This window comes from Mycetomoellerius zeteki, unplaced genomic scaffold (assembly GCF_001594055.1).
Source record: "Mycetomoellerius zeteki isolate Tzet28-1 unplaced genomic scaffold, Tzet1.0 scaffold517, whole genome shotgun sequence".
Classification (NCBI taxonomy): domain Eukaryota; kingdom Metazoa; phylum Arthropoda; class Insecta; order Hymenoptera; family Formicidae; genus Mycetomoellerius; species Mycetomoellerius zeteki.
In genome coordinates this window covers 154,107-166,525 of record NW_017257520.1, presented here as the reverse complement: position 1 = coordinate 166,525, position 12,419 = coordinate 154,107, and the positions used below count along the sequence as shown (strand labels likewise).

Below are 12,419 nucleotides of genomic sequence, written 5' to 3'. Positions count from 1 at the left end.
AAAAAAAATACGAAAAAATTTTCAAAAATTTTTTGTGTAATTTTGGTGAGTTTTTAACTTTAAATCTTGTTTTTCAAACTGAGTGCATATTTTGATTTTTTCGAAATTTTTGTATAACAAACTACTATCATTTTAACAACTTTTAAGCCCGGTCCGATCGTGGGCCTCCTATAATTACTATTTTTTTTCGATTTTTGAAAATTTGATAAATTTTGTTTTCTCTATTAATCATCATGAATACCAATTTTATTACTGTATATTATTTTTTTAGTTCATTTCAATCAATTTTGACACATTTTTATTATTAAAAGGCGTTAAAAATAATTAATTTATCATTAAGATTATTTATAAACAATAGTAACAAAAGTATTTATTTACTTGCGTAATTTCTTAAAAATTTTACATGTACGACTATCATTTGAACTAGAGTACTCCTTAGCTAGTATGTTTCCGCTGCCTATTGGAATAATGGAATGAAATTTCTGTGTCCCTGTAATTGACTTAGCAGTATTGTATCGAGAATCCAATTTTTCTTTTGCATTTAAGTAATCTTTTTCTGGTGAAAATTTGACAGCAATATTCGGCAGACTGCTTGGTTTAGATGCCCATTCAAATAGTTCGTGAGCTGTTGTTATTTGCTCATGAATTGGCCGTTGAAGACTTACTCTCGCCGCAATTCTTTTCACTGTTCCTCCAATTCCATCACACGGTCCTTTACCGTGTGCTGTAGCAAAATAATGCCATTCAGCATCTAAGTTGAAATCCTTTTTGTGGTAATAAATATTTACGAAGTTCTTGAAGTTTTTAAATTGTTGCGGAGCATCATCAGAGAAGTAAACTATTTTAGTTGCATTGGAAAACGATTCTTTTAGAAAATCGTTAATAATTTTAAGATACACATGCACAGCAATTGCGTCATGATTATTGCCATCAGAAATTATGACTAAACTTCGATGCTTCAGTTCGCTGTTCTGTTTGTAATAGATTACAACTGGAAAAATCGTTGCTTGATTATTATTCCAATGAAATCCCGGCGCTGCGTCCTGTATTACAAAGGCGTAATTTTCAGCAAAATCACAAATCGCTAAAAACTCATTATCCTGTAACGATTCTTTTTTGAGTTTCAGGAAAGCAGATTGTTGTTTAGCAATAAAATCATGTGGTAAAAGATTTACTATATGATCACAAAATATGTTGACGAATTCCAAGGAGCTCTTGATAAATGTTTCAAGACGACAACGAGGATTAGATATCCAATATTTATATGTGATATCATCTACTGCATTTTCATCGAATAAGGTTTCTAACATACTTCGGAGAACATCGATTCCTGGGCACTTTACACATTTCAAGAAGTAACAATCAGATGATGGATTGGGACATAGTACTAGCTTAAAACAATCACTATATTGCATCAAAGGAATTGTCGAATGATGAGTTAGCGTTGTTAAATTAGAACCTGCCAGAAAATAAAATTATTAACTCTTACAGTTAAAAAATAAAACTTTTGTAATGCTCACCTAACATCATGAGTTTTATATTTTGATGGATAGCACACACACAAATAGTGTGAGTACCACTCGATCCTGCAAGTACACAATGGACAGGTCTTAATGATGCAAAGCTAGAAAACCCTATCCAATCATCAGGATACTGTTCCTTAAATATTTTATACAATTCTTTTAAATTGCACAAAATAAGTTTTTTTTGGATATGTTCTTTTTGACCATCCTTTTTTCGCATAGAAACAAAATCTTTTTTACCAGGCAGATTTACACTTACATCATCATTTTTATAAAATTCTATGACCTTGCATTTAGTTTCGTTCGATAGGGGTCGTCCTAAATAGAAGAGAACTTATTAGATGATTGAAGTAAAAGAAAAATATTTACCAAATGTAATTTAAGAATAAAAAGTTTGAAAACTTTACCTATTTTTCTCTGTGGCATCGACAAAGTTCCTTTTTTTTCTTTTAAAAGTTTTGACACTATTGCCATGTGTTTTGTAGCACCCATAACATCGCAAATCTTATTGATGCTCCAATCAGAAGGCAATAGAGTTAAAATTTGTAATTTTTCACTTCTAGTAGTACTCTCAGCCTTAAATTTAGCTTTGAGATTCTCTACAATATTTTGGTAATCAACTGAGTTCTGATAATGGTTAGATTTATCATTTATTCCTAATAATGTCACAAATGTAGAGCAAATTTCGTTATATTTTTCACTCAAATATAATGAATTATTTATTGCATATTTATCAATTGGATTTATATTTAATAATGGCAGAGCTTCGTTAATTACAGGTAATTGAGTACCAAGACTCAACTGCGATAGAGTTCGAGTAACTTCATCACCAGATAAAGATATTAATCCTTCAATATAAAAAATTCATGATAATTATTATTAAAGTAAATATTAATAATAAAACATTACAATGAAAAATAAAAATACCTGAAGAAAATGAATTGCTAATTGATACTGGTTCACTTATTTCACAGTTATCGGTGTCAGTGTCAGTTCTATCATCATGTACGATATAATCGTCAAGAACAACATCATGATTCTCAATGACAGAAACATTACTACTATCGTCATCATTAAAGTCATAGTCACTTGCATCACTTTCACTCCTACTAATATTACTTGATGTAGATGCAACTGATTTTAAGGATTTCAATTTTTTTCTGCATATTGTGCACAAATAATCAAAACGACTCAACTTCCATGCTTCTTGAAACTTTGTAGAAGCTCGTCTTAATCCCTTACTCATTGAATGATTTTCTAATTTCAATGGATTACAACATCGATTAAATCGAAGTTTAGACTCCATGATAGAATATTTATGATAACGCACTAAATAAAGACACATAAAACCGACTAAACTGAACTTCTAATAGTAAATAATATAGCAGAGGTTATGATATAAGTAAACTGTAGCTGCCGGTGTGTATCCGCCCACTGCGGCGGAGTGGGGACAGAGCAAGGAATAGGAAAACCGGGAAAGGAATCAAAATGGTGGTATGCGAATACTCACGTTTATAGTGCTCTATAGAAATGAGTAGCAGCGCCACCGTGAGAAAAATCATACTGTGAGTTCCTCAATTATTTTTGAAATTAAAAATTTATACTATCATTAGATGAATAAGTAATGTTTTATAACGAATATGATATTGAAATTATAATTTCAACAAATTTGTTAAAAAATTACGCAAATAAATAAATTCTTTTGTTACTATTGTTTATAAATAATCTTAATGATAAATTAATTATTTTTAACGCCTTTTAATAATAAAAATGTGTCAAAATTGATTGAAATGAACTAAAAAAATAATATACAGTAATAAAATTGGTATTCATGATGATTAATAGAGAAAACAAAATTTATCAAATTTTCAAAAATCGAAAAAAAATAGTAATTATAGGAGGCCCACGATCGGACCGGGCTTAAAAGTTGTTAAAATGATAGTAGTTTGTTATACAAAAATTTCGAAAAAATCAAAATATGCACTCAGTTTGAAAAACAAGATTTAAAGTTAAAAACTCACCAAAATTACACAAAAAATTTTTGAAAATTTTTTCGTATTTTTTTTTGAAAAGTGCATAAAAAAACAAAAATTTCAAAAAAAAAACTTTTAATTTGGACCATTTTTGAAGAAATTATGACCAAAACAAAAAAAGACCGGTTTTTTTGAAAATTCGATATCTTTTGAACCTGTGATTCTAAAAATCTTAAAATTTACCCGAAAGGGTCTTTGATGGGTACTAAAAAATATCAAAAAATTAGGCAAATCAAAAAAAAAAATTTTTGAAACTGTCCGACTTGGCGTGGAATGCCCCATATATATCTCCAGTGCACTGAACTGGCACCGTCAAAATATCTCGTGCCACTTAATGCGCACTACGCGAGTGTCGTCGGTCAAATGAACACCTGACACTAGCTAAGTGCGCATTGGCACTGCCAATCGAACACGCTTTTGACACTGAGTGCAGCCAGTGCACTCCAATCGAAAATGATATAACACACCCGGTGAGCTCGGGCGCCGGGAGTCTTCTCCTTACCGGGTTAGGTTAGGTTCTCATGAGGTTCCTCCCGGCTAGGGGTATAAGATTTTCTCCTCCTACATAAAAAAAAGGGCCAGTTTCACCAACGCCAGTTAACTTAATCGGCCGTTAATTGACCAATCGTATTTGCTGTTTAGTAGAATTGACCAATTACGGTTGACAGTTGAGCACGATTAAGCTTAATCGGCGTTGGTGAAACTGGCCCTTACGGTTAACAGTTAATCCCAGTTAGGCTTAATCGGCGTGAAAATGATCAATCGCATTTGCTGCTAAGTAGATTGACAGTCAATTGACGTTAGTGAAACAGATCCCAAGCGAGTCAACCAATCACAGGAGACCGTAAAGCCGGAATCAGACTATGCATTGAAGATTGAGATTGAAGATTGAAAAATTCAAATTTGACCAATCGATACGAAAGAAGAAAATTTCTTTGTCCTTATTGGTCAAATTTCAATCTTCAATCTTCAACCTCAATCTTCAATGCGTAGTCTGATTCCGGCCTAAGGTCACTCACTACGCATTGAAGATTGAAATTGAAGATTGAAATTTTGTCTAATTTCAATCTTACAGGTTGTACCATGGTGGAAAGAATATAAGGTGAAGTATTGTGCATATAATGGCGACATGGAGGGAATGGCTTGAAATTCAACCAATCAGTTTTTTCCCACTTGGAGGCGCAAATTTTTAATGTAGTAGGTTGATTGATAATGAAAATATGATACTTCTAGTGAAAATTAGTTATATTAATTATAAAAACGTTTAGAACAATTAATAACAATAAATAATATGATGTAAAATAATGTACAGAACAGAAATAAACAATGACATAAAATTTATAATAATATCACTGTCTTCTTTATATAAAAATGTTATAATCGTACAAATAATATTAACCTTGTAAATAATATTGCACTTTTGTAAATAAAATTTATTTCAACACCTCAATATCTAACTTCAGCGTTCACTATCGGCACTCAACATACATAATATATATATTTAGTGTAGGCCATATTGAATTTAGCACTTTGGGGAAAATCTGACTGGCTTACTGCTCCTTACTACTTTTGGACGACTGCACATCCACCGGAATATTTCACCTTATATTCTTTCCATGAGTTGTACCACATATTTTTATTTTGAAATTTTCCTACTAATTTTAATTGAAATAAAACAAATTCATAATTAATCAATAATAAAAGTGATTCTATTATTTTTTCTTAAAAACTTGATTTTTTTTACTTATAAATATCTTCATTTTGAGATGTTTAAAATTTTCTGGAGATCACTCAGGAGAGTATTCTTGACAAGATCAAAGTTATACGAGGACGAAGGTGCTTCCCCTAAAAAAATGAATAATTATTAAGTTTAAATAATTCAACTTGGTTTTACCTGACTTTTGTTATTCGATAAAAAAAATTAAATAATATTCATTATTCTTATAGAAAACAATACAGTATATATTTTCGCTTGGATAATTACAAACCTATATGGAATTTCGCTTTGTATTATGAAATGTATGCATAGAAAAGCAGTGTTGCTTTTCCCTAAGGATACAAAAAAACTAGATACACAGATTTGAGTTGAGTAGGAGTCGTTTGACCACATGACGTGTTTAACATTGCGATTGATAAGCCACTCACAGCTTTTATCACAGTGAAAAAGACACTGGTCGTCGAGAGTAGCTGTGTTCAATTGCAATATAATCAAAAAAATTGAACGGAGCGCTCTCGTTCAACATATTTGTTAGCGCATTTCTTTTTTCAATGCCTTCTTCTTTATCTGGAGTAATGGTTTCAATGTCACATTTTGTCATACGATTATTGTCTTTTTCAACAATTACAATATCATCTAAAAAATCTTCATGTAAAATGCAAATATTGTGCAGCACACAACACGCAATAATATATTCGGATATGAGATCCGTCCGTTTCATATACAACTTATCTACGAGACTACGAAAACGTCCCTTTAGATAACCGATGGCTTCTTCAATCATTACATGGGCCGAACATAAACGTTCATTAAAATTAATTTGTGCTCCTGACAAATCATTGTTATCGTAAGGTACCATTACATGTTTTTGCAGAGCATATCCAGCATCACCTATCAGATGACTATCATGTGGAAAAAATTTTTCTGTGTACATGGATGGGATGTCACTTAGCCAGAATACACACATATCGTGCATAGATCCCGGTTGTTCTGCATAGCAGTGGATAAATTTTAAGGTGGAATCACATACAGCCTACAACAGATATTAAAATATTTAAGCATTTATCAATCTCATAAAAGTTTTACCGTAATTCCTTATATTACTCATTACATTAAACGTATATAACTTACTTGCAAATGTATTGAATAATGACCGTTTCGATTTAAGTAATTTTCTGCATGTTCCTTTGGTTTCTGTATACGTATGTGTGTACCATTTATGGCACCAAGTACTTTTGGAAACTTATGTTTGTATTGAACATCCATCCATGTTTGTTGTGCTTCTTCTACACTGGGCCATTTGATAAATTTATCTGCTAAAGAATATATCGCTGCACAGACTTTTCTATGAGCACGCCAAGCAGTTGCTCGTCCAATATTAAATCGATCACAAACAGATCTATTAATGAAAAAAAAAGTGTGTATATATATATATAAAATAAATTTAATATTAAATCTTATTTATTCAATATAATTATTTTTTATATAATTACCTATATGAATCAGGTGTTGCCATGGTCCATAATGTCACTAATAATTGTAAGTTAGGAGAAATTGGACACCGTCCTGATCCAGCTGGCCTTTCTAAGTTGGGTCTTATTAAATTTAATAAGTATGTAAATACTACACGCGATATCCTGTAATTGAAAGTTAATTAATTTTAAATAAAATAACTTTCATATTCAAGTAAGATTGTTGTCATACTTTGCATAATAAAAACAATTAGGCTAATAAATGTTTACTTTTGAAGCATTATACATAAAGCTGCACAATATATTACTATTTATATTCACTTTACCGAAAATGTCTTTTAAACTCCACATCTGAATATTCTTTCACTGTGTCCACATAATTTTTAACATGAAGTTGAACTGCTTGAATTGGTGATAATTCCATTCGTTTATTTTCTTCAAAAACATTGCTTGTGTTTTCGTCCAAATTTTCCAATGCTATTAAAAATATTGACAGCTTAGGCTATATTCTAAAACGTCCTTTCTAAAGAAATTTTTCTCACAATATATAGTGCATGTAACATACTCTCTGCTAAAAAAAAGAATCCAAAAAGAAATTTTAAATAAAACGCAAAATTAAAAATTTTAAGATAAATTTATTTTATCTCCTTCAAAATAATCACCATTTGAGGCTATACACATATGCCATCGATTAACCCATTCTTCGTAGCATTTTCATAGACTTCTAAAGGTACACTGTTAGAAATGCTTTCTTTACATGTAAATGAAATTCATGGTTATGAACGAAATTTTTAAAAAATTAAAATATAATGAATGATTTAACTGAAAATTAAGTTACAGTAGTTAAATGTAATGAGCGTGTACACAAATTAAATTTCATGTGTACACAAATATGCTTTTCAGTTATAAATACATTAAATTTAATGTAATGTCATGAAATTGAATTCAATTGTGTAACTTAAAAGTATATTAAATTTCATGAAATTTTTAACAGTGTATGACTTTTAGCTCCTTCATCGAATTTTCTTTTATGGAATCAATTGAATCAAAACGCTTTCCCCATAGTGGCAATTTGAATCTTGGAAACAAGAAAAAATTGATGCCATGTCTGCCGAATACGATGCATAAGCGATGGTATTTGTTGCATGTTTGGTCAAAAAGTCGTGTACAAGAAACGCTTGCTTTGAAACTAATTGCACTCGAACACGTCTCGAAAACTTCGATTAAAATGTAATGAATCGAACCATTAGAGATGTTAAGGGTTGAAGCAATCTCTCTTTCACTCACACGACGATTTGCAAACACAATTTTCTTCACTTTATCGATGTTTTCGTTGGTATTTGATGACGATGGACGCCCAGAACGCGGCAAGTCTTCTACGATTTCACGGCCATCTTTAAACAATTTATACCACTCATACACTTGTGTTTTCGAGAGAGAAGAGTTCCCGTAGGCTTTTTGTAACATTTTTAATGCGTCGGCACAAGAAATTTCGTTAGCAAAACAAAATTTCAAACACACTCTTTGCTCAACATTTTTTTTCATTATAAAATCCGACGATTATCTAAGGTAGACTGATATAAACAGTTACCATAAAAGAACGGAAAAGATAAATGGTGGGGGTTTCACCAACTTCCGTTCCGTTTCCGTAAATATATTTCTCATCATGAAACCCAACTACAGGTTTGTTCACGTCGCAAGCTCCAACGTGCTCCAACATGCTCCTACCATAGCTCCTACTCACTCCAACATACTTAGGCTGCGTTCCACTTAACGCTCACAACGCTCGTGGAATCATTTTATCCTTATCGTTTATCCAATGTTAAACAAGGACAAATGATGCTCACGAGCGTTGCGAGCGTTAAGTGGAACGCAGCCTTGATAGAGTGAGTAAAAGCTATGATAGAAGCATATTGGAACGTGTTGGAGTATGCGACGCGAACAAACCTTACGAAACAACGTAACGGAATTATTCTGATTGGTTAATCCCGATCATTTGTCTTTTCCGTTCTTTTTCCGTTCCGCTATTTTTCACTCCATGTGACCGCACTCTAGTGGTCCATTTTCCGTTCCTGCACTAGAATTCTCTTTCTTGCTTTCGATATCTATCAGATATATACCAAAAGATAAATATTAGATATATCAGAAAAAAAATTTGACAAATATCAGATATATATATATATATAATATATATATATATAGAAAACAGATATTGGGTGCATTCAGTACCCTGCTCACTGGCCTAGGCCGGTATTCATAGTCAGTTCTTATATTCAAGACCTCTTAAGTTCAGTCTTGAGATGTCACGAACCAATCAGAGGGCTGTATTAGCATCTTAAGACATTACTTAAGACGGTCTTGAAATAAGATTTGACTATGAATACCGGCCCTAGTTTCCGCCGAGGATTCGATCCAGGTCAGAATGCAAGAACCAACCAACTACAGTCGAGCATTCCCCTGTCATTCGACTGTAGTTGGTTCTTGCATTCTGATCCGGTTCGAACCCTCGGTAGAAATTAGGCCACTGAGCGCTAGTAAGCAGTCGTGCTTTTGGATGTACCCAATGTCAAAAACAGTTGTGCCAACTTAGTGAAAAAAAATTTGACATACTATTAACTCACGTCTTTTGAATGAGAAATTCCGGATACTTTTCGAGCAGAGGATATACTATTATTGTATATCAAGTAAAATTTTCCTCAGAAGAGACGTTTTGGAATATAGCCTTAGGCCGACATTCATAGTTGATTCTTATATTTGAGATTGTCTTAAGTACAATCTTAAGATGTCATAAGCCAATCAGAGGGCCATATTAGCATCTTAAGACATTACTTAAGGTCGGAATCAGACTACGCATTGAAGATTCGAGATTAAAATTTGACCAATGAGGGCAAAGGAATTTTAGTTCCTATTGTTTTTATTTGCATACGCATTGAATATTGAGATTGAAGATTGAAAAACAATAGGAGCTAAAATTCCTTTGTCCTCACTGGTTAAATTTTAATCTTCAATCTCAATCTTCAATGCGTAGTCTGATTCCGGCCTAAGACAGTTTTAAAATAAGAACCGACTATGAGTACCGACCTTAATACATTTGACTATCTCATATATCGAGGACCTTCTACAATGGAAATAGTATTATGTAATAAGCCTTAAGCTGTAAGAAATTGATCAATCATAGTCGATTATTCTCCTCACATTTGATTGTAATTGATCAATTTCTTATAACTTACAACTTACTGCACTATATTACTCCCATTATAGATGGCCGACTGATTTATGGTGAATTCGATCACTCGCACTACACTGAATCAGTGGATATTAAAAGCTGCTTTATATAAAATATTTCAATGCAGTGATACAATATAATCAACTTTGACAATCAAATGATACACATACATTTCATTGTTAAATAACGTGACAATATCATTAGTAGATAGTTAATCGTTTAAAATATTTATATATTTTTACTTTGCTAATTTCGCAAAGCAGCTTTTAGTATGCACTGATCTAGTGTAGTGTAAGTGACTGAATTCGCTATTAGTACTGCTGCTAGCAGTATTAAAGTAATTTCGGAATGGCTATAGTAGTAGATTATTACAGGTCTGATAAAGTTGCTTGAAATCCTGAATTTTTTTACACTTAAAAAAGATAAATATATAGTCTAGCATTGAAAAGAAAGAAAACAAATATGCTGTGCAAAAAGTACAAGTAACTTAAACAGAGGGTATATCATGATGATTGCATTATTAGTAAAAAGGAAATATACTCAGGAAAATATTCTGAATTTAGCAAAAAGCTTATTGAAACAATACTGTTAGAATCAAATAGCTTTTCAATAGTTTCTAATCAAGTAGTATTTTTCTATAGCAAAAGACATATATCTTGCAGAATATAAACTAATAATAATATTACACAATGTTAATTTCCTACTCAACAATATGACTGTTGTATATGTTACATATTACATCTGTTGAATAAAAAATTGTAATATTAATATAATGTTACTGTAAGTTTGTATTCTGTGGGATAGATTTATAACTTGTACTATACCTGTCAGTAAATTCTGCTGCAATCGTATTGTTTTTTTATTCCTTTTCAAATCTTGCTTTAGTATAGTAATAATTGATTGCATTCGCTTCTTTTTTGGACCAATTTTCTGATTTTTTAAATAGTGCTTAGATTTATTCATTATTTTCCGTTTGTTTACCAATGTTATCTTAATTGTATCATCAACAGTACTTGTACTGGCTGTTTTTTCTGAAGGTTGAAAACAATATACCTCATCTTCTTCCGAACTCTCGGATTTCTTAGTACGAGACTGTACGACCAATGTAGGCAAATTCATAATCTCTTCAGGAGCTATATTGAATACAGAAATTAGATAAAAAATTATTGAATGGTCTTCTTTTGGTTTCAGAACACTTGTATGTAAACAGATACAAACCAGATCCATTCAAATCAAATATATTTGTAATTATAGGAGTAGTTTCTGGAGGATCTTGAAATATGGAAGGTACAGCAAGATGTTTCAAACGAACATCATGTGCAAACGGCCTAACCATATAATCATTAGTAGTAAAATGTGCGCTACAAATCACGTCAGATTTAGTGGGTTGAAAATCTGCTTCCCCAATAGCTTCGAGCCACTTTTTTAAGTGATCTTTTCGATGAAGAGGAAATCTGAAACATTTGTATTTATAATTTAAATATAACCTTTAAATAATAGAAAACTATCAAGTAATAACTTTATTCGACTTACCTAAACAAGTGAAATCCTTTTAAACGATTATTGTTACAGTTTTTTATTCCACACTGGTTCCGCATTGTTTTTTTCAATCAGATGTCTATTTTTGTCCTCTACCAAACTGCAACTTTTCTCCTTGTTTTCGCAAACACACTACCTTCGATTTTTATGAAATTACGCTCAATGACGCGTTTTTGTATGAAACGGACGAATTTGACAAAAAGCGTCGCTATATCTGAATCGAGATATTGAACTAATTAATCGTTAAAGTTGATAGTTATTCAGGTTTAAAAAATTTGTCACAACTACGAAAAACTGCAATGCGCGAACATGCGCTGTGGTTACGTTTTCATGGGACTGTTCCTTTTTTTTATTTAAATGCATTCCAAAAGTCGAATCTGACTGTGTTCCAAAATTCACTGCCAGCGCTGAAAATGGCTGAAAATCTACAGTCTACGTTACATGTACTATACATTTTCAGCATTGACAGTGAATTTTGGAACACAGCTTGAGAAAGTAGCTTTGCAACTATATTGTAAAATTCTTCAATATGATTGGTTCTTGCTTCTTAGGGCCACTATCACCAAGCTCAGTTAACTTAACTGGCCAGTTAGTCCATCGGAATTGACCAATTGCATTTGTTATTTTGTTTGAAGAATTGACAGATTGGTCAATTCCGATGGATTAATTGGCCCAGTTAAGTTAACTGAGCTTGGTGACAGTGGCCCCTAAACATATAAACCAATCATCTTTTTGCGTAGAAAAAATAGGGATTTTGTATAACTTTGATAGGGATAAATGGTAATATTATTTTAACTACACGCATCGTGTAAAGCTGGGTAGCGATCATGTAACTTTTTCCCTAGCGCGAAAACGTGAAAAGTGAAAATTTGTATGTACAGGGTGTTTCCAAATTAAATCGCAAAACTT

At 32.0% G+C, this 12,419-nt stretch overlaps 2 protein-coding genes across 4 annotated transcripts in view; both read right to left on the bottom strand.

Moving 5' to 3' along the window:
* Positions 1–2,829, bottom strand: part of LOC108727619 (uncharacterized) — a 3,678-nt gene extending 849 nt beyond the window's left edge. The window contains exons 1-5 of the mRNA XM_018455796.1: positions 2,451–2,829; positions 2,315–2,371; positions 1,931–2,179; positions 1,521–1,841; positions 404–1,459 (exon numbers count right to left, since the gene is read on the bottom strand). Of these exons, the coding sequence (XP_018311298.1) occupies positions 404–1,459; positions 1,521–1,841; positions 1,931–2,179; positions 2,315–2,371; positions 2,451–2,829 (2,062 nt within the window). The remainder of the gene's footprint in view (positions 1–403; positions 1,460–1,520; positions 1,842–1,930; positions 2,180–2,314; positions 2,372–2,450) is intronic.
* A 2,504-nt stretch (positions 2,830–5,333) lies between these two features.
* LOC108727631 (putative nuclease HARBI1) lies at positions 5,334–11,802 on the bottom strand. 3 transcript variants are annotated; one of them, XR_001936856.1, is made up of 8 exons: positions 11,505–11,802; positions 11,190–11,425; positions 10,796–11,104; positions 7,072–7,222; positions 6,767–6,910; positions 6,405–6,672; positions 5,545–6,306; positions 5,334–5,401 (listed from the first exon to the last, which is right to left on the bottom strand). XR_001936856.1 is itself a non-coding variant. In XM_018455805.1 (7 exons), exons 1-7 carry the CDS (start codon positions 11,567–11,569, stop codon positions 5,710–5,712), a joined length of 1,770 nt encoding a protein of 589 aa, XP_018311307.1. In that variant the 5' UTR covers positions 11,570–11,802; the 3' UTR covers positions 5,532–5,709. The 3 variants fall into 3 exon arrangements, 2 of the variants coding, with proteins under 2 accessions (XP_018311307.1, XP_018311308.1); XM_018455805.1 differs by lacking the exon at positions 5,334–5,401 and having other exon boundaries at positions 5,532–6,306; XM_018455806.1 differs by lacking the exons at positions 5,334–5,401; positions 10,796–11,104; positions 11,190–11,425; positions 11,505–11,802 and adding an exon at positions 7,990–8,448 and having other exon boundaries at positions 5,532–6,306.
* Between the last annotated feature and the right edge of the window lie 617 nt (positions 11,803–12,419).